The following is a 25832-nucleotide window of genomic DNA, read 5'->3' on the forward strand; positions in this document are numbered from 1 at the left end:
AAATAGAACCAAAGCAGATAGAATGGACCGAATAGGGTCAAAGTGGACAAAATCGACCAAATAGGACCGAAGTGGACAAAATAGGGCTAATGTTGATTGAATGGACCGAAGTGGATTGAAAAATACCAAATGGACCGAATTGGACAGAATAGAACTTTAGTAAATGAAATTGACTATAGAGGACCGAATAGGACAGAATTGACTAAATAGAACCAATGTAGACCAACTAAGACTTTTGAATATTTATCATTTTTATTTCATTTGTAGGGTTCATATTTCTAATTTCTAATGTTTATTTTAGTATTTTATTTATATTTTTTAGCTCAAAATAAAGATTGTAGCCCAAATATAATAAAATTTCATACTTTTCAACCATAAAATTGAGGGGAAAAAAATGAATTTTTGAGCTAAAATTGAAAAGAAAACCTAAAAAAAGAATCAATTTAAGGCTAAAGGGGGACCTAAATTGATCGAGTGGACCAAATTGGACTGAAGTAGACTTAATTGAACCGAATAGAAATTTTTTAATTTTAAGGGAGAGCAAATTATCTTTAAAAAAATTTAGAGAAAAATTATGCATTATATTACAATACAAAATAATTATTTATTCCCACGCATCGCGTGGGTTTGCTACTAGTTTTACTAATAATGATCATTAATCAATCCTCAATAGATTAATATCATCTCATAATAAGCTCTCAATTTTTTTTATCTTACAATTGTCATTAAACTTTACCAATGAAGCTAATTAGAACCCACCTAGAATTCAAACAATTAAGGAGACAAAAAGATTGAGTCTAATAATTGAACAATCCAATTTTTAAAAATATGTATGATTACTTAACAAATAGTTTTCAGTTAACTCAACTGATAAAATTTCTTATAATCAAATAAGAAATTTGGTTTGAACTCTACATATGTCAAAAATCAATTAGTGTCTTGGCCTAATGATAAACAATAATCACTATGGAGCAGGTGTCATTTGCAAACAACTTAGAAAAAAAAAAAAAAAAAAAACTATGCTTGAATATCTTGTCCATATTATGGTGTACATAACGACTGTTTACAACTGCATTCATCCTTTCCCACCAAAAACCCAAAAAAAAAAAAAAAGTCTTGTGACCATCACCCAACATAAACATATCGATTTTAATAACGTAGAATTGCGATAAATGACTAGTTTCCTAAAATGACTAAACTTATATATTTCCCATTGTTAGCCAAGTGCATAAAATGCAAATAGATATAGAGGTCTTATGAAAATATAACATATTTTTTACTTCATTTTCTTTTAGGAGCCTTATTTTAAGATGACCAAAAAAAAAAAAAAAACTTATGATAATTGGTAGACATACCAATTCTCTTCAAGTAAGAGATGACTTACAAAAAATGAAGATCTTGACTAAAAAAATTCTTTTTTCTCAATAAAAGAAACATTTTTGTTCTTAACATTCATTCTTGCGAATCTGCAGATTATCTCTATCCTTAACATTCATTTAACCCCAAAAAAAAAAAAGATTGAACACTAGTTCATCTTTACCTCAAAAAAGAGAAGATGAATGCCAGTTCATCAACCCAAAATCATCCATTTAACTCAAAAAGAGAAGCCTCATCTTGCGAATGTGCACATCTAATCATTTTTACCACCATCTTCATTCTGGAGTAGGGGGTGTGTCTTCTGTCCAATAGAATGATTCAACATATAAATGAACTTCTCCCAGTAGTAAGGCGGCATTACAAATTTTAGATATTGCAAATGGAAAGGTGGCCTTCCAATACTTTCAGCCTATCCATCACGATTCTCGATGAAGAATTTGAAGAAATTTTAACATCAATGGCAAGAAAGATTTCCTTTTTTACTCATCAGATAATTCCCAGTTTGATGGGTAAAAATCTTTGACATTGCCATGCGAAGAAATTCTTTGTGCTTCTGGGCTCTCAAGAGCCTAATTCTCTTACTCATCCTTTGCATCTCCAAGAGAGATTCATCCAATTTCTGCATCTCAATACTAACCCTAATCTTAACATACCTCCTCCAAACCATCATCATTTTCTTCACCAAAGAGGCCATAGCTCTAACCCCTTCCAAGTGAGATCTAAGCTTCATGATTGAGAGTTCATGAGTGAGCTTCGGGAGATTTGTGAGTAAGGGTAATACATGTGAGTGAGAGTGAGTAAAGGCAATGGGCCCCTCAATTGTTGACGTTGGCGTTAACCTTCCGGGCGAGAAGCACCAAATACACATGTTATACTTCAAGTATAGGTAAGGTTGATGCTATACTTCAAATATAGGTAAGGTAATGCTAAATGGCTATCTGGCTAATGATTTTAGGCCATTCTTAAGAAAACACTTCATAAAAACATCACCATGACACTTTTTGTTTTGAAATCAACATGGCTCATCTTGTCTTTAGTAAAAAAAAATAGTCACTCCAGTTAATAAAATTACTATTTTACAAAATTAGATCATTGCTAGATCAATCCATATGATTCGATGAAGGATGAGCAAACAATGAATGGTTTATATATATATATATATATATATATATATATATAGAAAAAAGGAAATTAAAATGCTTGGGGGTAGAAATGAGGGAATGTATACAATACCTGGGTTTAATCAAATGCAATTTAAAGGGTTTCGTAGGTTCATTGATCAGGGCTTAACAGAATAACTTTATAAGTTTCTAAAAATGGAAGATATAAATCAAGAAATTGAATTTCAATTATTTGTGAAAACATATCAATTGGTAGAACCGGTGATAAAGGAAAGAGATGTTGTATATGAATCGCTCACATATTCTTCTGAATTATATGTATCCGCGGGATTAATTTGGAAAAACGGTATAGATATGCAAGAACAAACAATTTTTATTGGAAACATTCCTCTAATGAATTCCTTGGGAACTTCTATAGTAAATGGAATATACAAAATTGCGATCAATCAAATATTACTATTTTACAAAATAATCACTTAACTAGGGGTGTCCATCAGAACCCGGAAACCGACCCACTCGCCTAAACAGCCCGGGCCGCCCCGATAACCAACCAACCCAACGCCGGTGATGGACAAAGACGAGTCTCCGCCACCAAAAACTGATTTAGGCGGGTCGAAAGGCGGGTTTTCTTCCTCAAAACCCGATATATCCGATCCGACCGACAAAAGCGAAGAAAGAACGTCGGTTTTACCCAAATCCGTTCAAATTCATCGATATTCTGGTGAGAAGTTTGGTAGTTTTTGGTTAGATTCAGTGAAGATCTTGGTTTTCTTGCTTAGATCCGGCGGGGAGATGAAGATTTTGCTCGATTTTTACTTAGATCCAGCTTGATGTGGTGCTTTTGCTTCGATTTTGCTCAGATCTGGGCTTGATTTTTACTTCGATTCTTGCTTGATGTGGTGCTTTTGCTCAAATTTAGGCTTGATATAGTGCTTTGTGCTTCAATTTTTGCTTAGATCTTGTGATTTTCTCTGAAATCTGGGCTTGTGCGGTGGTTTTGAGCTTCAATCCAGCAAAGATTCCATGGTTTACCTCAGTACCGAGGCCGACTGACCCGACCGTCGTCCACTAGAGACTGATCCAACTCGACTCAAGGTCGTCGACGGTTGGTGGTGGTGGGTCGTTAGATCGGCCACCCGATGTAAGCGAGTCAGTTGCAGGTTGGGCATAAACCCGACCTGGACCAACCCATGGACACCCCTACACTTAACTATAGTTGATGCTATACTTCAAGTATAGGTATGGGGTTGGTGTTTGAAGTGTCGGTTAATATGTTCTCTCTATTCTGAAAAATAAGTTAAACTACAACAATTAAGACCTATAAGTTAATAAAAACAAAACAAATAATCCATTATCTTCATAATACATTTATGTGCATCTTCCATCGGTTTTGAAATAATGCCAAATATCTTAATAATGTTTTTACATAAGCATTGGCACAATTGGGCAAATGTAACTTCCAAATTAAAAACCAATTTCCTTAGGAACAATAATAATAGGAGGAAAAAATATTATTTAAAGTAAGAATAATAGGCGGCGTGATTTGGGCGGTAAGGTGGCGCGATCTGGACAGTGCTCTGAAACTTGGCTAGGTTCCTAGCACTCTCTCTCCATTGCTAAGGTAATTTATTTTTTATTCTTAACTTTGATCTCGGGTTTGAATCTATTGTTGCTGAGCTACTTTATTTATTTATTTTAATTTGAATGGTAATTTGTTGAACAAATTTTTTGTTTTTACAGTTTTTTCTTGAAAGTTTACGACTTTATATACACAATTTATCTGAAAATTTCTTCAAAAGTTTACTACTTCAACAAAAAAACAGTTCAAATCCTAATCTCTACAATAAGATTTTTCATTTTTGTAACCTGTGATTATTTGTTGTGTGCACGCATGCATGTGTGTGTTCTAGCTTGAGTTTCTGTTTATGAACTTCTTAATGTTTACTTTTCATTTATGAACGAGTGAGTTAATAATTTCTTTGAATCTTTTTTGCTTATCAGCTAAACTTTTGAACTACATTTGTGTTCAGAGAATTCTAGCAATGGAAGTAGCGGACATTCCTTTCTTTAATGTTGATATCTCAACTGCAATTTAGTCACGATTGTTTGGCAAGGACCTTTCTGCAAGCGTGTCTCGAAGGGATGGAATTCTTTCATTTCTTATCAGAATGATAAGCAAGAAAAAGTTGAAGAATAGAAGCTAAAGGCAGAGAAGAAACAGTGCTAAACAACAGGCATAAATAAGCTTTAAGATCGTTCAAATAAGATAATTCACAGTTAAGCTTTAAGATTTTTTTTTTTTTGAGAATGAAAATAAGATTTAAGATCATTCAAGATACTAGTTATAGATTATCAATTGTAACACTCAATACCAGAAAAACCTTGAATATTATAAACTCCTCTACTATCTCCTGTCAAAAAGAAAAAAAAAGTGAATCATTTGTTGAACTGTTACCTCGTTTTGAAACCACTTTAGAACAGCCATCTCTTCTCCCAAAACCATAACAAACAAAGAAAAAACTGCCTAGGTATATTTTGTTTTCTGTTTCTTTTTTTTTTCTTTTTTTCTTTTTTTGTGGGTTTTTTATGAAATATTTCTTTCTTTTATTTTTTATTTTATTTTTTTATTTTGAGGAGGTTATTTCTGGCCAGTTATATGAACTGCTTCAAATTTTCAAAACACATCCTCAATTAATCTATCACCAAAGAGAAGAGCAAGTCATCAAACACTAGGCTGAGCTAAAATCTTAAATATTAGTATTAAAATTAATATGATTTGTTACATACACAAGTGTAATTAAACTCATACCTTAAAACTAAAAATAAAGCTTATACAACATTTTTAGATTGGACCCAAGCTTCCAAGCACATCAAACTGAAGACGTTCATTAAATGGCTTGAAATAAGACTCTGAGTAAGGCAAAAACTCACCACAGGAATTTGACAAAGGCAACTTATTAGACACCCCATCATTAATATCAACCCCCAATTGTTGGTCAGAAAAGGTAAATGAACCTTGATTATCACCACCATTAACCTCCATATACCTTGCTGTGTCTGAGTCTTGACCAGTAAGCTCCTGAACAAGGTCCCTGAACTTTGAGGCACTAGTCTTAACCTTCATGGGGCTTGCTATGTGCACCACTTTGATAACCTTCATGGGACGTAGGTACTTTTGTCTTTTCTCCTTCTCCCTGTTAACCAACATTTTGAATTTCTTTTGCATTTATCATTAATTTTGAAATATTTTAGTTAGTTGTCAAGTTTGCAAAACAAACTAGCATCTCAAGTCTTTGAAACTCGAGTTCAGTGTGCAACTCGAGTCTATAAAACTTGATTTCCAATCTAAGGCGGAAGAAAAAAATCCACGTGGAGCTCGAGTCTCTACCTTCAATAAGAAATACCGTGTTCCTTCGTTCTAGGTTTCTTCATTTTCCTAAGATTTTTTCTTTGTCTTCATCTTCATTCTGTTCTTCTTCTATTGGGCTTCTTCTTCGTTTTGGGACCCATTTATTCGAGGCCCTTGTCGTTTGATTTTCGATCAATTTGGGCAACGACTAAACAATCCCAGGCCAAATCAGTCCACAACTTCATTATTAAGGTTGGGTTTTTTTTTTTTTTTGGAAAAAAATTCCTTGTGGGTTTGTGATGTTCTAGGTTTCTTCTTCTTTGCTCTGGGTTTATATTCTTTGTTCTGTTGGGTTTCCTTCTTCGTTCTTCTTCTCATCTCTATGGAACTCAAGTCTTTACAACCTCAATTTCCATGTGGCTTTTTTCTTCCACATCAAATTTGAACTTGAGTTTGAAGGACTCAATTTTTGTCACTGATCTCGACCCTTTAATGCTCGAGATGCTAGTTCGTTAAAATGTTTCCAAAACATGCCAACTAAAAAAATAGTTGCTAACAATAATACTACTCTTGCAAATTACCCCCAACATTTTTTACAATCATAAAATAAAATAAAAGAATTATACATAAATAAAAAAGAGAAAAAATTATAACTTGCATCCTCTAGTTTTGTTAGGGGAATTGGCATAAAGTATTTGAAAACTACGGTGTTTTGCTTTTCTTTGAATATTTTTAATTTAAAAAATGCAACTAATTAATAAAGATAAATAAATATATATATTTAAATATATGCTATTGTCAATTAAAATATAAAATGGCAAAAATCAATGAACACTAATAGATACAAATTGTCAATTACCAAACAAATGTCACAGAGGCAATAACCAACGCTCTCTTTGCTTACATTTTCCTTGAACCCAAATAAGATTTTCCAATTTCAAAGAGAAACAAAAAGAGAAATTTATGAACTTGTGGAAAATTAGTACAGGGGTTTGATCAGAACCAGATCTTAGATTCTAATTTCTAGTGGCCAGAATTGTACACAAGTTAGGGATTATTAAGTATTGAAGAGCTCATTTGGGGCAAGCCACGGTTGAGGGAAACCTACCACAAAACAATGCCAATGCCATTCCCATAAAGTGGTTCATTAGGTTTTTTTTATTTATTTATTTTTTTTTATTTTTTTATTTTTTTAACAAGATAGAAATTTCACTTTAACCCAATTTAAGTGTATATGTGTGTGAACTCCCTTTTGGAGACTCGAATCTTAGCTCTTGCCCTCTACACCCCACCAGCACTTATACTTGTAAAGTGACCACCACACCAAAAGTGCCTGATGGATATTGATTAAGTTATAAACTCCAAGATATTGCAACATTTAAAACTGCATTATACACATTAGAAGAGCAAATGCAACTTATCTTGAGTTATTGGATTCTCTTTAATATACAGGGCTTGGAAGCCCCACAAATCTATAATAGCTCTTCTCAAAAAGAGAGATGCATCAGAATCACACAGGACACACCTAACTGCCATTAGCTCAAAAAAGCAATAAAAAGAAGAAAATGGGTTGAGTGGAGAAACGGCTGGAAAAAGTCTTTGGAGATAGAGATATATATATATATATATATATATAAAATGTAAGACCAAACAATGAGGTCGTTTTGGGGCCACTGTCGCCACAATTCAAATGGAAACGGGAGGACTTAATGAATAAAGTTGATACTTCAAAGGTTGAATTAAATAAAAGTGAAATTACATGACTAAATTTAATCCAAGACAAGAACATTGTGTATTTTGTAATTTAGCGTCAAATAAAAATAAAAATTGGATAGGAGGATTTTCTTAGGTTTGGGAGCCATAGCCTAATTACAGATTCAACTTGAGGAGAAGTCCAAGCCATACAAGTTATCAAACTTGCAGTATTTCACAAGTTTAAAAAATAAAAAATAAATAAATAAATTGAAGGGTACTGCTTGTCAAGATTAAATATAAAACAAGACTTGAGGGAAAATTATTCATGTAATTAGGTTCGACGGTTTGACAAAGATCAGTTGTATTAGCAAAAACCTTTTATTTTCATTTTTAAAAGAGTAAATGAAAGTTTTATTGATTGAGAAAACTTAGAATATTGGTAGTGTAGAAATGGGATATTTATAGGATATTTATGTAAGTTTAATTGTCCCCCTTGACAAATAAAATATAAAATAAAATACAAAAATGCGCTTGAAATTTGGGCTAATACTAGGTACGACTAAAACCTTCCAAAAATATCCAATTTACTCCCTATGTGCAAGCGACACAAATATTCCCTACTCCTCTGAGTACCCCCGTTTGGGTACAATTGATTTCTTACTAGTGTTTGCACTTTGGCCTTTTTTGTTATTTTTGAGGAAATTGCACTTTGCCCACTTGTGGTTTGGTTCGTTTTAAAAGTGCTTACCCATGGTTTAAAAGTTATCACTTAACCCACCCGAGGTAACCTCCGTTAGACACCCGTTACCCACATCTGACTTTTCCATTAAAAAATCCCCTTTACTATATAAGCTACAATAGAAACAGAATTAGAAGCAACATATTGAGGAATGACTTCTCTCTCACCATCTTAGAAATCAAATCTTCAAACCTAAATCCCATATCGTGACCCAAATCTTGTTCAATCAACACAATAATTGGTTCCCTCTTGATGTATATACTACCAACAAAAAAGAACCCAAATAGCAAGGAAAAAAAAAAAAAAAAGGAACCCATTTTTTTTTTATTGGAAGGAACCCAGAAGATTCTCCATCTTCTTTTGAAGCCATAGATAGAACAAATATGTCGAATCCTAAAAACTCACAATAGGAAAAACTAAACCAACCTAGAAAGCCATTACACTCGCAAATCCATTAAACCTAAAAAATTTGAACCCATTAGCCATAAGGAAATTTAAACCAACCCAAAAAATTCAAACCCACAAATGCATTAACCCCAGAAAATTTGAATCCACCACTCTTCATTGCTTTGATCTCAATCGATCTAGACAATCAAGTTGCTCTACTGCTTAGCTGATCTCACAATTTCATTTTTCTTGTTTCTTTGTTTTTGCTTCTCGATATGGGGTTTTGGGTGGTGGCTAATAGCGGTAGTTGTGTTGGAGGTGGTAGTTTGGTGAGGCTATGATTTAATGGTTGTGGTGGGCCTTTTTAAGATGTTGGACTGGACTGACTCCTGCTGTACTGGGCCAAAGTGTTCTAGATAAAAGAGTTAAGACTAGTCCAATTGTAACCCACCTTGATCCGACTTGTGCGCAAACTATGCCCCGTTTGCCAAAACTTTGGTCACATGCCCATAACAGGCAGAGCTGCTATAGAAGAGTTATGGTAAGAAAATGTAATAATAATAAAAGAAAGCACGTTTGACATTGGACAGAATAAGGGTCTGTTTGGATAGAGCTGAAAACTGAAAATTGAAACTGAAAACTGAAAAACATTGTAACAAAATAATTTTTAAATGTGTGAATAGTACCGTGGGACCCATTTTTAATGAAAAAATTGCTGAAAAGTGATGTTTGTGGGTCTGTGAACAGTACACGAACACACTGTTCAAGGGGGGAAAAGTCAAAAGTTCCGACCTTTGAAAAAAAAAAAAAAGTTACAAAAACGCAAACGTGCGTCTGGGAAGCGCAAAACGCGCTTCCCAAACGCACTCTAAATAAAGGATCCTTAATTAAAATGAAGACCATAGCGACAAGAAACACCTCGCAAATGAAATGGCGGAAGTAAGTAGAGAAGAAATGAGTTATCAAAGAAGGAAAAGATCAATCTGCCATGCTAAGTTATGTTACAGGACGAAGACCAAGGAGTGAACCATTTCCTCAATGTGAATAATTTCCCAGGAAGATCCTACCGTAGAAATTAATCACTTTGAGGGAAACGAGCCTTTGATAGAGAGTAGGCCTTTAAAGGGAGAGAATAGATTAGCCTAATGGTGCATGCCTGCCATTTTATGCTCTCTATTTTTGTTATTTCTAATTTTTCTTCCCTCTTTTCTTTTCTCAGTGCTTACCTATCTAGCAATGTTGTGATTCTCTCCTAGTGGTTACTATTGCCGTAATGATGATCCCCCTAGTGCACAGCAAGGGTCCTTTATATACTGTCTACCGTGACTGGCTTTTACCATTTTAGCCTTTAACCACCTTTATCTGGTTTTGGTGTCTTTGCTGACTATCACTACTTTGTCAATTGTCCAACCACCACCACTTACCTATGCTGGCTGCGCCACTCCCCATTACCAAACAAAAAAGATTATTTTGTTTGCTTGCTCACCATGGCATTCTTATTCGCCACGGTTTAAGTGTTTTCTTCTTCCTATCTCTCATGGCATGCACTTAGTAGTTTTAGCTCATTCTTACTTTTTTTAGGTGATATGTCATTCCAATAGGACATTTCAAAAAAAAAAAAAAATGAGCGGGAATCCCAGAATAAGCTTTCCCCTCTCTTACCTCTAACCCATGACCCGCCACTTCCTGTATTGGCTAGATACAGGCTGGTGATGTCTGGGCCTTGCGCTTGCTCCACTTCTGTGCATGTCCAAAACCTGTCCGTTGCTTACACGTTTGTCGTGGTTTGGAGGCTCGTCTACGCATTCAACCGCTCACCCTTGACCCTTTATGGCGTGAACTGCTTTCTTATTGCTCATTCCTTACAGCTTGCTTCTTTCAAGGGCTGGACCTTGTTTGAGTATGGACTTTTCTTCCTTCAGCCTATTCTTTGCTCCTTTCGTAATCCTACTGCCATTTTCTGTCATACTACTTTGTTGTTCTTGTCGTGATGTTATTTGACTCGTGCTTGCTAGGTTTCTTCAGGCCTGCTACCTATTCTTCTTTCAATAACTCAATATGATCATTGGTTTTATACTAATGTTACTTTGGACTTTTCCTGACCCATTTCATTGCTTGTGGGCTCTTTTGTTTTATTTCTTTTTTCTTGAGCATCCTTAGCTCATTTACTTTCCTTGAGCATCCTTGGCCCGTTTTCTAATTCTGCATACCTATGGACTTTTATTAACTCCCTTAAACTTCCCTAACCCGATTATCTTATTCCTTATCCTTAGGCTTCCTACAAGTGGGTTAACTGCAATTACCCACCCCTTTTTTTTTTTGAGAATCACGTTTTAGCAACTTTTGAGAGATTCCAGTGAGTCCCGTGCACCATTCACAGAATCCACAAACATCTTTTTTTAACAAAATTTTCATTAAAAATGGATCTCATAACACTATTTACATATTTAAAAATTATTTTGCTACCGTGTTTTCGATTTTCATCAAAATAAGCGTTATCTAAACACACCCTAAACCATTTACTCCCTTCCAACATCTTTACCTGACTGCTAGTCTGCAAAGATCTTAAAGTAACCACATTATGGTAGTCATATTTGCAAGTGTTTGAAATTTTTTTTTTTAATTTAAATTTTTTTTCATTTCTCCACAATATTATTGTAGTAATTAATGATTTTGAGTTTATATATATATATATATATATATATATTTCTATTCAATGTTGAGTAGCACTAATATTTATGAATTTGTCTATAATTTTCTTTCTAAAAATTTATAAACAGATAGTTAGGTATTTTCAAATATTATTTATATATTCATTTATAATTGTATATATGAATATTTAGGTATAAAAAAATAGTTGAATATTTGTAGTATTTACATGGATTTATATTTTATGTGAAAATTCTATTTGTGCTTACTTTTTGATAGTTTTTTCAAAATAATAATTAAAGACTAATTAGTAATTTCAGGTATGGGCTAAATAGATGCATAGAAAAGTTGCCTTAGGTTAATTAGACTCAACTTTTGCAATTGTGAGATCTCCTTAGCATCATGCAAGCTGTGAACAAGCCATGAGATTTTGCAATGTTATTAAACTCGTTCCATTCTGGCCAGAATATTTCATTACGATATGCAATCCAAAATGGTAATACCACCCATTCTACATCAGGTCCAATTCCGACCAGTTTCGGGTCATTTCGGTCGGTAGTAGTTTTTAGCCAAAAATAAAATACATATATATATAAATAAAAGAAATTAAAAAAAATTAAAAATTAAAAAAATTAAAAAAAAAAAAAAAACCATCAACAGAGCATGTTTCCACCTAGCACTGATCGCCTAAAGAAGTTCAAATCATATCTGCTACAAAGCTACCAAATGATTAGGGGGAAAAAAAAAAAAAAAAAAGGAAGAAAAAGAGAATAGAAAGTTAGAGCAGTTGTGAAGGAAGCTCAAATTTTAGTTGCGTTTAAAACATTCTTCTTCAATCCTACATTTAAACTTCTAGTTTGGGTCTCTGAAACCTTCCAAGAAGAACTTTTGTAAGTAATTGATGGGAATATGAAATGAAGAAGAAAGAATGGAGGATAATGTATAAGAAATTGCACGTGGGTGATGGAGTGGGGTTAGGTGAAAAGGGGGCTTCCTAGTAGGGGTGTCAATGTTCAACCCAACCCGCGAACACGACACAGGTTTTTTCGGATTAGGGTTGGGCCTTAATGGGTTTGGGTCATAAACGGGTCGACCCAAAAGCAACACGATAAGAAACGGGTCATAAACGGGTCAACCCGCGTAACACGCAATAGACACGTTTGACACGTCAATTTATTTGTGTCAACTCGAAATGACCCACTTAACACAACCTGTTTAACTAGTATAACAAATAAATATTTATTTTATTTTAGATTTGTCAAATACCTTTTATATCTAACATATATTTTAAATTTAAAAAGAAAAGTAAGTAATTACAAAAATTTACAAAAGATATAATTGGAAATTGAAACTTTATAGACTCTAGAACTACTAATTTTTTTTTTTTTTTTTTTTGGCATAGAACTTACACAAATGAAATTGGATGAGCTTGTGGAAAATGTTATGAATTTGGACATCAACAAAGAATTTATGGATGATAATCATGGTCATAGTTAGAATTAGTCTACTGTTTGCTCAAATTCTTTCAATATTGATACTTAGCATTTGGCAAGTTCCAAGAATATTATATTTTTGTTGAACTATGTTATTTTTATTTTTGTTAAACTTTGTTATTTTGTATTTGGGTTGAAGTGTATGCATTTCTTTTAGAGTGTAAATAACTTATTTCTAGATGAATGTTATATTTTTGTTGAACTATATTATTTTGAATATGAGTTGAAGACTTGAAGTGTATACACTGCTTTTTGGGATGTAAAAAAAATAATATCTAGATGGATGTTATATTTAATATTATGCATGTTGAAATGGATTGTGTTACATTCGTGTCAATCCAACACGACTCGTTTACTAAGCGTGTCAAATGGGTTGGGTTAGGTCAACCCGCCTTATTAACAGGTCGGGTTAGGGTTGAAGGATCCTGACACGATTATTAAATGGGTTGGGTTAGGGTTGAGCCATTTAGTCGAATACCCCTACTTCGACACGACACGAACCTGACACGCTAACCCGAATTGACACCCCTACTTCCTAGAAGGTTCCTAGTTTATAAGAGCCTGTTTGGATCACACTGATTTTGAGTGATAATTACTCAGTTTTCATCATTGAGTTTCCAAAACGCGTGGGTCCCACAAAAAATCTTGTGTTTGGCTTGGTTTTGAGTACTTGTTTCCATCACTCAAACCTCAAAAATTTGAGTTTGGGTAATGGGATTCTGAAACAACATTTGAGTGTTTTCAAAAACTAAAAACTGATTTTCAGTGGGTTGGGTCCATAGTTTTGGCAAAAAGTTGAGTTATTAGAATGAGATATGTGATTGAGTCTTTAAACCAAAAAAGTATTTTTGCAGTTTTTGAGTGAATGTGAGGTTCGAATTAAGAGTTACTAGTTTTGGTTATGAGTTTTGAAAACTGAGTTATTTCTAAACCGAACGAGCCTTAAATATCCATGTTTGTTTATTTACAAAAATACTCAAATTTGAATTTTAAAACAGGGGTTAGTTAATGTGTGCCATTAAGACACATTAATCCATCCATTTTGGGAAACATTTTCTCGGAAATTGAAAAAGTATTGCACTGTCAATACTTTTTTAATTCCGGAGAAAATGTTTCTAAAAATGAGTGGCTTAATCACTTTAAAAAAATCAATCTAATCACTTTATTATTATAATAGTATTTATTTTAAAACACTATATTACATTCATTAAATCATGATATTACATTTATAAAATTTGGCTTAAGAATAGCAATGAGTAATAACATTTTTTTATTAATTATACGTGTGTGTATGTGTGTATATATATATGGATCCGATTAATGTGTGTCCTAACAGCACACAATAGTATACCATTTTTGGAAAAATTTTATCGAGAATCGAAAAGGCGATCAAAACTTTTTCAATTCCCGATAAAATTTTTCCAAAAATAGTATACTATTGTGTTCTTTTAGAGCACACATTAGTAAAATCCTATATATATATATATATATATAAAGTGGTAATTCCAAAACAATCTAAAACGGTACGTCAAAATAAGCTGGTACCAAAATATTCTGTTCTAATAGACAAATCGAAATGGTATTCATAACATTGAGATTTTGTTTACTAAATAATATAGCAATTGTTGCCATTATTTAACACTTGTTAACATTGATTAATAAGGCACGCTATATTATTTCAGAAACAAAACCCATAGTGTGCCCACAAGTGCATGATGCAACTTGTGAACAAGCCATGATGAGATTTTGTTTGATAAATAATATAGCAATTGATGCCGTTATTAGCAATTGCTGACATTGATTAATAAGGCACGCTGTATTATTTAGAATTTTGTTTACTAAATAATATAGCAATTGCTGCCATTATTTAGCAATTATTGAGATTGATTAATAAGACATGCAATATTATTTAGCAAACAAATAACAAACAAAACCCATGTTATATCCACAAGTTGCAATGTTGCATCATTTTATGGGTCTCACAATGCAAAAACTAAGTCTAACTCAACTAGGACAAACCCTTCTAGACACCCAATTAGACAATATATGTAATTATGTTTAAATTGTTATTTAAAAGTAAGCACAAATAGATTTTTAACATAAAATATAAATCCAAATAAGTAAAATAAAACAATTTATTTTAGAAAGCAAAATGTAGTTGAAAAGATGAGGGATTGGAAAGGTATTTTGGAAAAGTTGTGGGTTAAATTGTAATTTTGAGAAATTGGGGGGTCTAAAATATAATTTGGGAAGTCGCAGGTTGGGCCTTTGTGGTGGAATGGGAATAGGAAAGTGGGCCGAAGTTCTTTTGTTCTTGGATTTGAAGTTTGAATGTGGGCTGAAAGGATCTTTGATTGAGGGTGTGAGTACATTGGGCTTCTAGTAATTTCGGATTGGGCCTGGCTGGGTGAGGCCGAATGGGCTGAAGCTTTATTTTCCTTGTAAGCTACGCTCAAAAGTATCTCGGGCTTGATCTAAATCTGTCTCTCTCTCTGCTATCTTATTTTCTTTGCCGTGGGTGTAGTGGGTCTGTGTTTGTGTTGCTAGGTGTGGTGGGTCTGGGTTTTGAAGAGGGGTTTGCTTTGGTTTTGGTTTGAGATTTGAGAGAGAACCAAGGTGAAGCTGAGTATGATTTTTGTGAATAGATTTTTGTGAAATTAGAGTAGAGCACTTTCAAGTGTAGGATTTTTGTAAATGTTTTTTAGGATTTGTGCGAATATGAAAATTTTATTTGGATTGATTAGCTCAAGACTGTTCATACCAAGAGGAAGTGTGTTCTTGAACCCAAACTACAAAACCCCTCTTTTTGATCTTGTTTGTTTGAGTTTTTTCTGTTATTCTTTGTTTTTAGAGGAGAGACACATAAAAGTGAAGATATAATACATTTTTACCCCTGATTTTAACAAAGATGGGTAGCGGATTGAAATTCAATTGGACAAAGTGTAAAGTTTTAATCCACCGTAAACAAGTCATACCACGTGTGGGTGAATTGTAATTATCCCTTTAATCAAACCCTAATCCTTTTCTAAAACAAACATTGATTAACCTCATCACTTGAGCTCTCCTTTGTGTTTGGTTTTGAAAGGTGGGGATCTTTTTGGGTTTGGGTTCGAAAAAGGGGGATTTTTTTTCCTGGGTATGGCCGAATGGTGTTTGTGTTTGATCTGTGTGGGTGTGTGTCTTTGATTTTCTTTGGTTTGTGAAAATTTCATGTTTTTTTTTCTGGGGTTTGAGAGAGAGAGTTTTGGGTACTGCTATGACTGTGTGTGTGTTTGTGAAGCTGAATTTGTATAGCCGTGTGTGTTTACATGAGAATGATTGAGCTAATATAACATGTGAGCATGTAATTCTACAGATAAAAAAAAGATTTTTTAGCATAACATGAAAATGAAATAGGTGACAGATGCTACCCATTTTTCAGTCTCTGCTTCCCCTTTGGCTGTTCTGCTTTTCCATTCTCTTTTGTCCTGGTAATAGACACAGAGTAGAGTTAGTGTTCAAATCCAAAAGGGGAAAAGAAATGCATATAATTAAAAAGTAAGAGGCTTATTACGAATCTTCTTTGTTTTCTGCTGGTATTGTCTCTGATCTGCTTCATTCTAGCTTCTCCTTTCTTTGTCTTGATTGATGCTTATGTTGTGGCCTTAGTCGTGACTGCTGTTGTGAGTTGGAGTCCTGGGTAAATGGAGAAAGGAGGGATTTTTATGTGGTTTTTGGTTTTGATTATGAAGCTAAACAGTAGGGTTTTCTGGGATTTTTGGCTTTATTTTGAGGGTTGTCTTGTTTTTGTAAAAAAAAAGGGCAAAAGAATGATGATATATATGGTTTTGGTTCTGTTTTAGGAGGGTAGATTGGTTGATGTTTTGGTGTTTTTGAGGGGTGGTATGGTTGTGGCTTCTGATTTATGAAGGAAATGTGGGAGCTTTTTGTGTTCTTTGCACTGTTTTTGTAACTTTGGAGGGGCTGGTTATAACTGCTGTAATGGGTTTCGGGTAGAGTCTAGGGAGGAGGATGTTCTGTGTTGGTTTGGCTGGGGTTTTTGGGTAAGGTTGAGAGTTAAGACCAGCCGTTGGACACAGGAAGAATCCTTTGGGTTTGTGCCTCCCAAGAGGCTGCTAATTGTTGTGGGGGAAGGGATCCCTTGGGTTTTTTGAAGGAGAAAAAGAGTTTATATATGGAGGATCCCTAGGGTTTTTTGAGAATAGATAAGAATGATATCACACCACATGTATGAGGAAATGGGATTTTTCTAGCATTTGGGACATGCTTTAATTGTTATGGGATTTAGAGATCAAGTTTATTTAGTGATTGGGACAGGATTTAGTTCACCTGTCTAACAAATTAGAACCTGCAGCGCAGTTAAGGAAACTTGATCTCTAAATAAACTACATGTAGGGCCGAATATGACCAAGTGCAGTTAAGGAAGCTTGATCTCTAGATAAACTACATGTAGGGCCAAATATGACCAAGTATAAGATCAAATATATATATATATATATATATATATGACCAATTATAAGTGGACCTAAATAAAAACAAATACCTAATTTACGGAAAGCAGTTAAATTCTTTTTTTTTTTTTGTCCAAAAAAAAAAAACAGTTAAATTCTTTAATCAATTTGATATTCAAACCATAATGACATTCTCAATAAAAGAGACCTAAATGCTATATTTAGTACGAGTAATACTATAAATAGTAAAGTATTTTACAATATTTTTATAAATTGCTAATGTGACTTTAATATTTTCCAAATAATTATTGCAAGTAAAAATATGATATTAGTAATGTACTCATATTAGAACTAGTAAGAATTTGCCACATTAGCAATTTGTAAAAATATTGTAAAATAGTTTGTGTCTGTAGCATTACTCGTTTAGTACTAATTTTTCTTGAAAATCATGCTAAAATTTAGCATACATTCCATAGAAAATTATGTACTATTTTTCACAATTAAAATGCAAATCTAATATTTTCCTTAATTAAGTGATATTTCATTCAATTTCAAGCTTGATTGTTGGCGATGACTAGTCGAATTAAAGGGAATTTCATGATCTTAAACATAGCTCCAGAATTAATCTAATCTCACGGTTAGATTTCAATTTAAGCTTAATTGTATTTATTTATCCTCGTAACAATTTATGGAAATTAACAAAAATGAGGTATAACTATCAAAATCATAAAATCCTTTTAATTTATGGCTAAAATAGAGCCGGACAAAATACAGTACATGAAGGAATGATCATGGATTAGTCACGGCAACTATGTCTCAAACTTTTCCTCTACCCCATTTTGTGAAGAGTCTGAAGCACTAGCTACTAGAACAGCCCTTACATTCTACCCGAAGGTTTGTATTGCCAATGTAGTCTTTGAGGGTGACTCTCAGATTATCATGAAATCTTTGAGCAACTGTTAGAGTTGTTTCTCACCTGTAGGCCATCTTATTCAAGATGCTCTAGTCCTAGCATCAACTTTTTAGAGGGTACAGTTTTCTCATGTTTGTAGACAAGACAATGTACCGTCCAAGTTTTCAATAGAAAGTTTTACATACATATACATTTAGATTATACTAGAGTAGAATTTTCTATTTTAGATCAAAATGATAAACTTTGTCCAAAGTATCTTAGGCAAAATTTAATCATTCTAGAATTTAAATTTTATTAAATACTAACAATTAAATGAATTCTTGACAATCAATCACTAAATAACCTACTAAGTATTGCATGAAATACAAACGCGAATAGAAATTTCTTATTCATTTTATTTTTTTAAATATATATATATATATATTGTAGGGACTGGGTTCGAGCACTTTTTCTATTGGATGAGTGGACTCAAGCCCAACTAGCCTAATACAATAAATTTATAGAGAATGAGTTTAAGAACTAGGTTTTAGTGAGGATTACAACAACTAGCACAATTATGAATGGATTGAACAGCAAGGACATGGATTAAAGTATGAAAGTTTGTCCTCGGGCATTTCATCCGAGAGACTTAGTATTCTTCTTCTTTCTTCAGTGCTAGGTTACAAAGGTTTACAAGATCCTACGAATTGCTCCCGTATTCCCTTTTTTCTCCGCCCCCTTTTCTGGAGGATTTCTCACATTATATATCCCTCCCCAGTCGATTTTGGCTCTCCATCTGTTGATCATGCAGGTCACTACTTGAGTGCTTGTCCCATCAGTCACCTTCCTAAACTTCCAGTGAGTTGCGGCAACCAAGACCGCGCTGTTCATGGGTCATTTCCTCATTAATGCGGCCAGAACGTTAGCTGTGGGCATTTAATGCGGAGGTGACAGATTCTCCTTGAACTGTTCTTACACCATGGTCCCGTAGTTGTCCTACAGTACTTGTCCCTTTTCTTGGGACGCTCTAGGAGGCTGCCGTTGATGGCGGATCGTTCTTCCCTACTAGGATTGGTTGGCCAAGGACGGGATTGTTCTCGGCAACGTTTTTGGGCCACTTGGACTTTCTTTATTAGTCCTCGGCCATTTCTTCCTCCTCGGCGTGTGCCTTGGGCCTAGTATAAGGTGGGCCGGGGTTGTCAAATTTTTTGACCCCACATATATATATATATATATATATATGTATCATGTTCTAGAAAGATAAAGTCACATGTTGCAAATTTAATAAACAAAAATAACCCCTAACTTTAATGGGAAAAACAATTATATATATATATATATATATCTGAAAATAAGAAGAAAAAGAAAGGACCAACTTAAAATGGTTGACGTTTGAGATTACTCTCACCTTTTGATTCTCTTCTTAAGTTATAACATTAAAGACTTAAATAAATCATTATCCCTATATGCAAGAATACAAATCCTCCCTCCCAACTACTCTACCAAATGAATGTCAGTTTTTTAATTTATCAACTACACATTCCTCCTCATTTTTGTTGATGGATACACTTCCTCTTCAAGTTCATGGGCAATTTCCCCCATCAATGCATGCAAGGACACCAAGATTGTTGACTCTAGTCCTTTTTTCCCCCTTAATGTTAAGCATAATAATTATATTTTTTTTGTCTAATTAATGTGTATATTGATCTTTCAGATGAATGTTTCCAACTTGGCAATTTTGCAGCTATAAGTTTGCCTTTGGAATTATTCCGAAATTCATTCTAATCATGTATTTACAAATCCAGGTAAAATTTGTTCCAAATCACTATTAAGAAGTTTTTTTTTTTCAACTGTTTGGTTTATTTGTTTATTCTCTAACCAAAATCTTGTAGTTCCTATGCCTTTTTCTTTGAATTTTATACTTTAATTATTTGATACATAATTTTCTATTTTTGAATCATCGATTCATTTGTTTTCTTAAAAAATTATGAAGAGGATTCTATATGAAGAGTCCTATGGTATATAGTTATTTTAATATTCAACTTAGCTTTTGCATATTACCATATATATTATATAGTCTAAGCTCTTTTTCTTTGGCCTGATAATCTTGGAATATTAGAGCATGCTCCACTTATTTACTTGGGAAAGTTGAAGTGGCCTTGTCCCCTACCTGTTTGACTAAATACTTGGTTTTTAGTTTTTTAAAAAGATGTGTTGATTTTATAGGTTGATTATAGCAGTACTTTCTTAATTGATAGGCACTGTCTTATAATTTCATAGATGGGATTTTTCAAGTGTATATTTGGAACTTCATATTAGTAAATTCCATAACAATTGGGTTTTTATTTATTTATATAAATTAGCCATATATATTTGGTGGTTTTCGTCCCTGCAAAGGCCATGGAGGGATTTAATCACTTAAAAGAAATACTTAGTATGATTGGAATTGGAAGTTTAGACAAAAGGGTTTTAAGGGTTTTAACACTTACATATTAGGAGCGATACAAAAGTTTACAAACTTAAATTTAGTAGTCACTTATAATGTAGTGAGATTCTGTACAGTTGCTACAGATTGCAAGTATTTTATAATGCTCTTTAGTTTTATTTGGCATTTTTGTTATATATCTCATCATATGTCGTTTTAGGAGCTTGAACCCAATGAAGAGGTAGAAAACTATTTCAGCATCATTTGTCTGTAAAGTTGCTATTTAAATATTAATTTGGTATTTTAGACAATGTAATTCTTTCATTTACCTTTGGAAATATATGATACCAATACAATCCATGTGACTTCGTATGCAAATATTGAATATAATTTCATGTGATATTTGAATGTATAATTTTAAAATTTACAATAACATTTTTTGTGCATCACATGTGCTAATTACTAGATAATTAGATGACATTTGTCACTATAGTATGCTTGGAGAAATTGTATCAATTTTTAAAATTCATTACTTTAGAATTATATGTAAAATTTTGATTTCATTGTATATGTATTATATGTCAACAGAGAATTAAAGGGGTTAAATTTTGATTTATATATATATATATATATGTAAGGACACGAAATTTAGGGGCCCAAGTCCACTTAGAATAGTGAAGCCTATACAGCATAACTAAGTCCAAACAGATAAAAATTTGTTTAGAGAGTGGATAACATAAGTTGGGCTCAAGTTTGAAGATTCAAACAGGAAAGGAATGAACAATAGTTAAAAACAAGTATATTGATGGTTTGTTACAAGCTTGCCCGAGGACGATGTTTTTATCCAAGGATACACACTGTTTTCTTTCTCTTTCTCCTTACTATTCTTGTTCTAATTTCTTTTCCTTGATCTTTTTTTTGGGGGAAGGGGGGTTTCATCTGTAAGTTCTCTTCCTTTATATACTCCCACACTTCTTGCATCCCAACCCTCTATCTGCAATCCCACTGTTTAAGGGTCATTTCCTTATCAATGCAGTTGATAAAGCTACTGACAATCATTTAATGCGAAGGTAGTAGGTGAGCTTTCACAGGAAACTTCTTTCAACTACCTCGAAACTCTTTCTAAACGCCATTATTCTCTCCACCCAGAATTTCAGGAGGTATTTTGTCTCTTCCCCTCCTCTCCACGGACAACCCCCCTCCTCGGGCAACCCCTCTCCTCGAGCTTAAAGTGCTTTGATACGATCCCCTCCACGGCTGCGTGCAAATCCTCTTTTCCCTTGAGAGGCTATGGTTAGATCTAAGGATTTTTAGAAATAAAACAGTAGACAAGAGGAAATTTATGGTTATGCTTCGAGGGATAACCGAGACCTCCTTAACAAGCAAATCTTGATTTTTACTAAAATATTCTCATACCTCTTTATTAATCATAATAGGCCTTATATAGGCTTACAATTGAACGAAAAAACAAATCCAACACCTAAACGATAGAAACAATTCCTACAATCTAGCCTACTAATCTGATAAGGATAAAGGCAATTGTTATCCCAATAAATAACAAATACTTGAAATATTAGATAAAAATCAATAGCTAAGATAAAGATAAACTCCTAAGCAAATTCAAAAGCAAGAACCAAATCTGATATGGCAGCTAGTACGTAACACTCCCTTCCCCTTAAAATCATCCCTTGTCCTTAAGGGATCCTTCTCCATGCTCATCCTGCCAACCCACCTCAATAAAAAATAGCTTCTTACATTGATGTCCTGGTGCAAATTTCTCATCACAATGAAAGCACAAGCCCTTGTCTCGCCTCTCTTTGAGTTCAGCAGGTGTAAGCTTCTTGATAGTCTTAGTAGTAGGACTCACTTTGCTAAGAGATAGAGGCAAAGGCTCTTCATTTTCTTCAGATGAAGGTTGTTGATGTTGAAATTGGGACTTGGCTTCATAGAGGCGAGCTAAGCCCACTACAGCAGATAAGGAAGCTGGTTTGAGGGCTTGAACATCAATTCCTAGGTGTTCCTTAAGGCCACTAATGAAGCAACCCACTTGTTGTGACAATGGTGATTTTCCTACTCTGCTAAGCAATCTTTCAAATTGGCTTTGATACTCTCTCACAGATCCCATTTGCTTAAGCTTCGTTAGATCACCAAAGAAGTCATCAAACTCTGTTGGGCCATAACGTGTGTACAAGCCTTCTTTGAGTAAAGGCCACGTGATCACTCTCTCTTCTTCTTTTAGTAATTGATACCATAATTGTGCTTCCCCCTCCAAATGGTAGGCAGCCAAGGAAATTTTTTCTTCCTCAGCAATATTTTGGAATTCAAAAAATTGCTCTGCACGGCAGATCCAACTAGTTGGATCTTCATTTCCGTTGAAGCGTGGGAAATCTAGTTTTGTCACCCTTGGAATGACAGCACTATGTGAGCCGGATGGTCCAGAGTTGAATCTACCTGAAGACCTTTCCCCCTCACCACGCTTGTGAGAACTCTTACTGTTATGATTACTTAAAAGGTTGTCAAATTGAGTATGCAATGCAGCAAGCATTCCTTATATCTCCTTCATCATCTTCTGTTGTTTCGAAACCATGGAAGTCAGGTTGTTAACCTCACCTTCCAATTTGTCCACACGATCCTCAACCATAACCTGCTCTGATACTAATTTGATACGACCCCCTCCACGGCCGCGTGTAGATTCTCTTTTCCCTTAAGGGGCTATGGTTAGATCTAAGGATTTTTAGAAATAAAACAGTAGACAAGAGGAAATTTATGGTTATACTTCGAGGGATAACCGAGACCTCCTTAACAAGCAAAGCTTGATTTTTACTAAAATATTCTCATACCTCTTTATTAATCATAATAGGCCTTATATAGGCTTACAACTAAACGTAAAAACAAATCCAACACCTAAACGATAGAAACAATTCCTACAACCTAGCCTATTAATCTGATAAGGATAAAGGCAATTGTTATCCCAATTAATAACAAATACTTGAAATATTAGATAAAAATCAATAGCTGAGATAAAGATAAACTCCTAAGCAAATTCAAAAGCAAGAACCAAATTTGATATGTCAGCTAGTACGTAACACAATCTGATATGGCAACTGGTATGTAACATGCTTTCACCCGAGGAATGAACGATGGTCTCAGTGGTTTTATCTAGGGGTGTGCGTGGTTCGGTCGGCTCGGTTTTTTCTCAAATTTGTTACCGAACCGATAGGAATCGGTTTTGTAATAATTAAAACTGATGCATATCGATTAGGGTCGGTTTTCCGACCTATAGCCGTGTGGTTTGATCGGCTCAGTTTAATCGGTTTGGTCGGTTTGAAACATTAACCATCTGTTTTTGTTTTTTTGTTTTTTTTTTTAATAAAAATAATTTGTTCAACCTATAAAAAAAAAAATTTTAAAAATCTGTTCAATATAAACTTTATAAAAAAAATATGTTCACCCAAACAGTAATGATCCAAAACCTGAGCAAAAACTCTGTTCACATGAAGATATATTAGAGTATTAAAATGAGAAACAAGGAGCTCCAGAATGGATAAACAATCTGAAAAGCCCCAGCACCTTGTGGCTTCCTTGTGACAGAATACTATTTGCTAAGGAAAATATAGGCCACAAAAGAAATAAAATGCTAAAATAATATACTTGAACAGTTGTTTCCTATACCTTATCTAAGAACACCTTTATCAACTCTAGATTTACCACCAAAGAAAAAAGTCTCTAAAGGAAAAGAGTCAACAAAAGAGGCTCTCACACCAAGCCAACCTCAGAGGCATATAAAACTTTAGACATAATTTTATTGTAAAAGAAAAGTACGTATAAAGTGGTAGAATGCCATATATGAACAGCCCCATCTTCAAACTCAGGCGAGAGGTGAGAATGAGAGAGAGAGTTAAAGGGTTCTAGTCACAAAAGAATGAATTTATAGTGGGCAAAATTTGAAAACCTAAACCAAAATGGCACCGTTTTGTCTCTTTTTTTTTTTAATAACACCCAGATCATACGACAACATTTTATTAAAAAAATTTAAAATGAGAACCTGTGTTCGAATGGCGCTGTATCTAGACTACCATCTAAACTAAACTAAACAGACTAAAACTTTGGAGAAGAACAGAGAACTCAGATCAGAAGAACTGGAGAAGTCGAGAAGTGGAGAACGATATACATACGGGTATCGGTTTGGTTCGGCATGTATCGGTTTCGGATTTCTAGCTTTGGTGACCACACCGCACCGGCATCAAGATTCCCTTCGCGCTCCCATCGCCGGCATCGGCTTCATCGGTCGGTTGCAATGGTGGTGCGGGACGATCGGCACTGGTTGGTTGGATCGGTGCCAGTGACTTTCTGCTCACCCTACTTTTTATCCTTTCTCGGTTCTCGGGCTCCCACAATATATATATATATATATATATATATTTATATACATATATAAAAGGTATTTAGAAGAAAATGAAAGAATATTTTAAAGGAAATAAAATGAAGAAGTAAATGAATGGTAATTTTAATTTAACTCTTTATGAGTTTTTTAGTTTTAAGAAAAGAGTAATGTGTCATTATGGTATATTTGGAGAAATGGACGTGTGTTTGTGCATTATTCAGTTTGGAGATCCAACATTTATAATATATATAATAGATAGTTCTCCTTTCATTCCCAACTTCAAGCACGCAGCCTAGTGATTAACATATTGGACATTGATCCACTCTTATAAGTTGGAGGTCCTAGTCTAGGCAGAGTTATGGTGTTAGGATATAAAATTGCCAATTTTCAATATGATTTTTTGTGTAGATGAGATTTGCATCTAGATCCCTTATTCACCCTAAGAAATTTTTTTCCTTTTATAGATTCAATAGGATTGAAATTTAGGGGCCTACTCCATAATAATTAATCTTTACCATCAACCAATTTATACCAATTGATTTTTTACTAAGTGGGATTTGCATCTAAACCCCTTATTCACAATTAAACTAATTAGAACTAACTTGAAGATAAAATTAGTATCTTAATTTACACCGATTTAAACTCAGTATTCTATCTCAATTAGGTAATATAACACTAAAAAAATTCCGATAATACTATGTTTGGCATTCTTAAACAAATTCTAATTTAAAAGGTTTTTTTTTTTTTTTTGGATTTTCCAAATTGACTTCTTTATTAATAATGTACTACTGTAACATATATCTTATGTAAATATTTTCAATAAATTTTTTCATGCATTAAATTGGCAGTGATTAGTGTACACTACGATGT

General features: G+C 33.9%; 1 protein-coding gene across 1 annotated transcript; it reads right to left on the reverse strand.

Moving 5' to 3' along the window:
* Positions 1-5340: 5340 nt before the first annotated feature.
* Positions 5341-5706, reverse strand: LOC115984726. The gene has a single exon (XM_031107743.1). It carries the CDS (start codon positions 5704-5706, stop codon positions 5341-5343), a length of 366 nt encoding a protein of 121 aa, XP_030963603.1.
* Positions 5707-25832: the final 20126 nt, after the last annotated feature.

The sequence above is a fragment of the Quercus lobata genome, chromosome 4 (assembly GCF_001633185.2).
Source record: "Quercus lobata isolate SW786 chromosome 4, ValleyOak3.0 Primary Assembly, whole genome shotgun sequence".
NCBI classification, from domain to species: Eukaryota; Viridiplantae; Streptophyta; class Magnoliopsida; order Fagales; family Fagaceae; genus Quercus; species Quercus lobata.

Bases quoted from the DNA above. Each gene is read 5' to 3' on its own strand.
- LOC115984726 (XM_031107743.1), bottom strand. From the start codon at position 5,706: ATGTTGGTTAACAGGGAGAAGGAGAAAAGACAAAAGTACCTACGTCCC.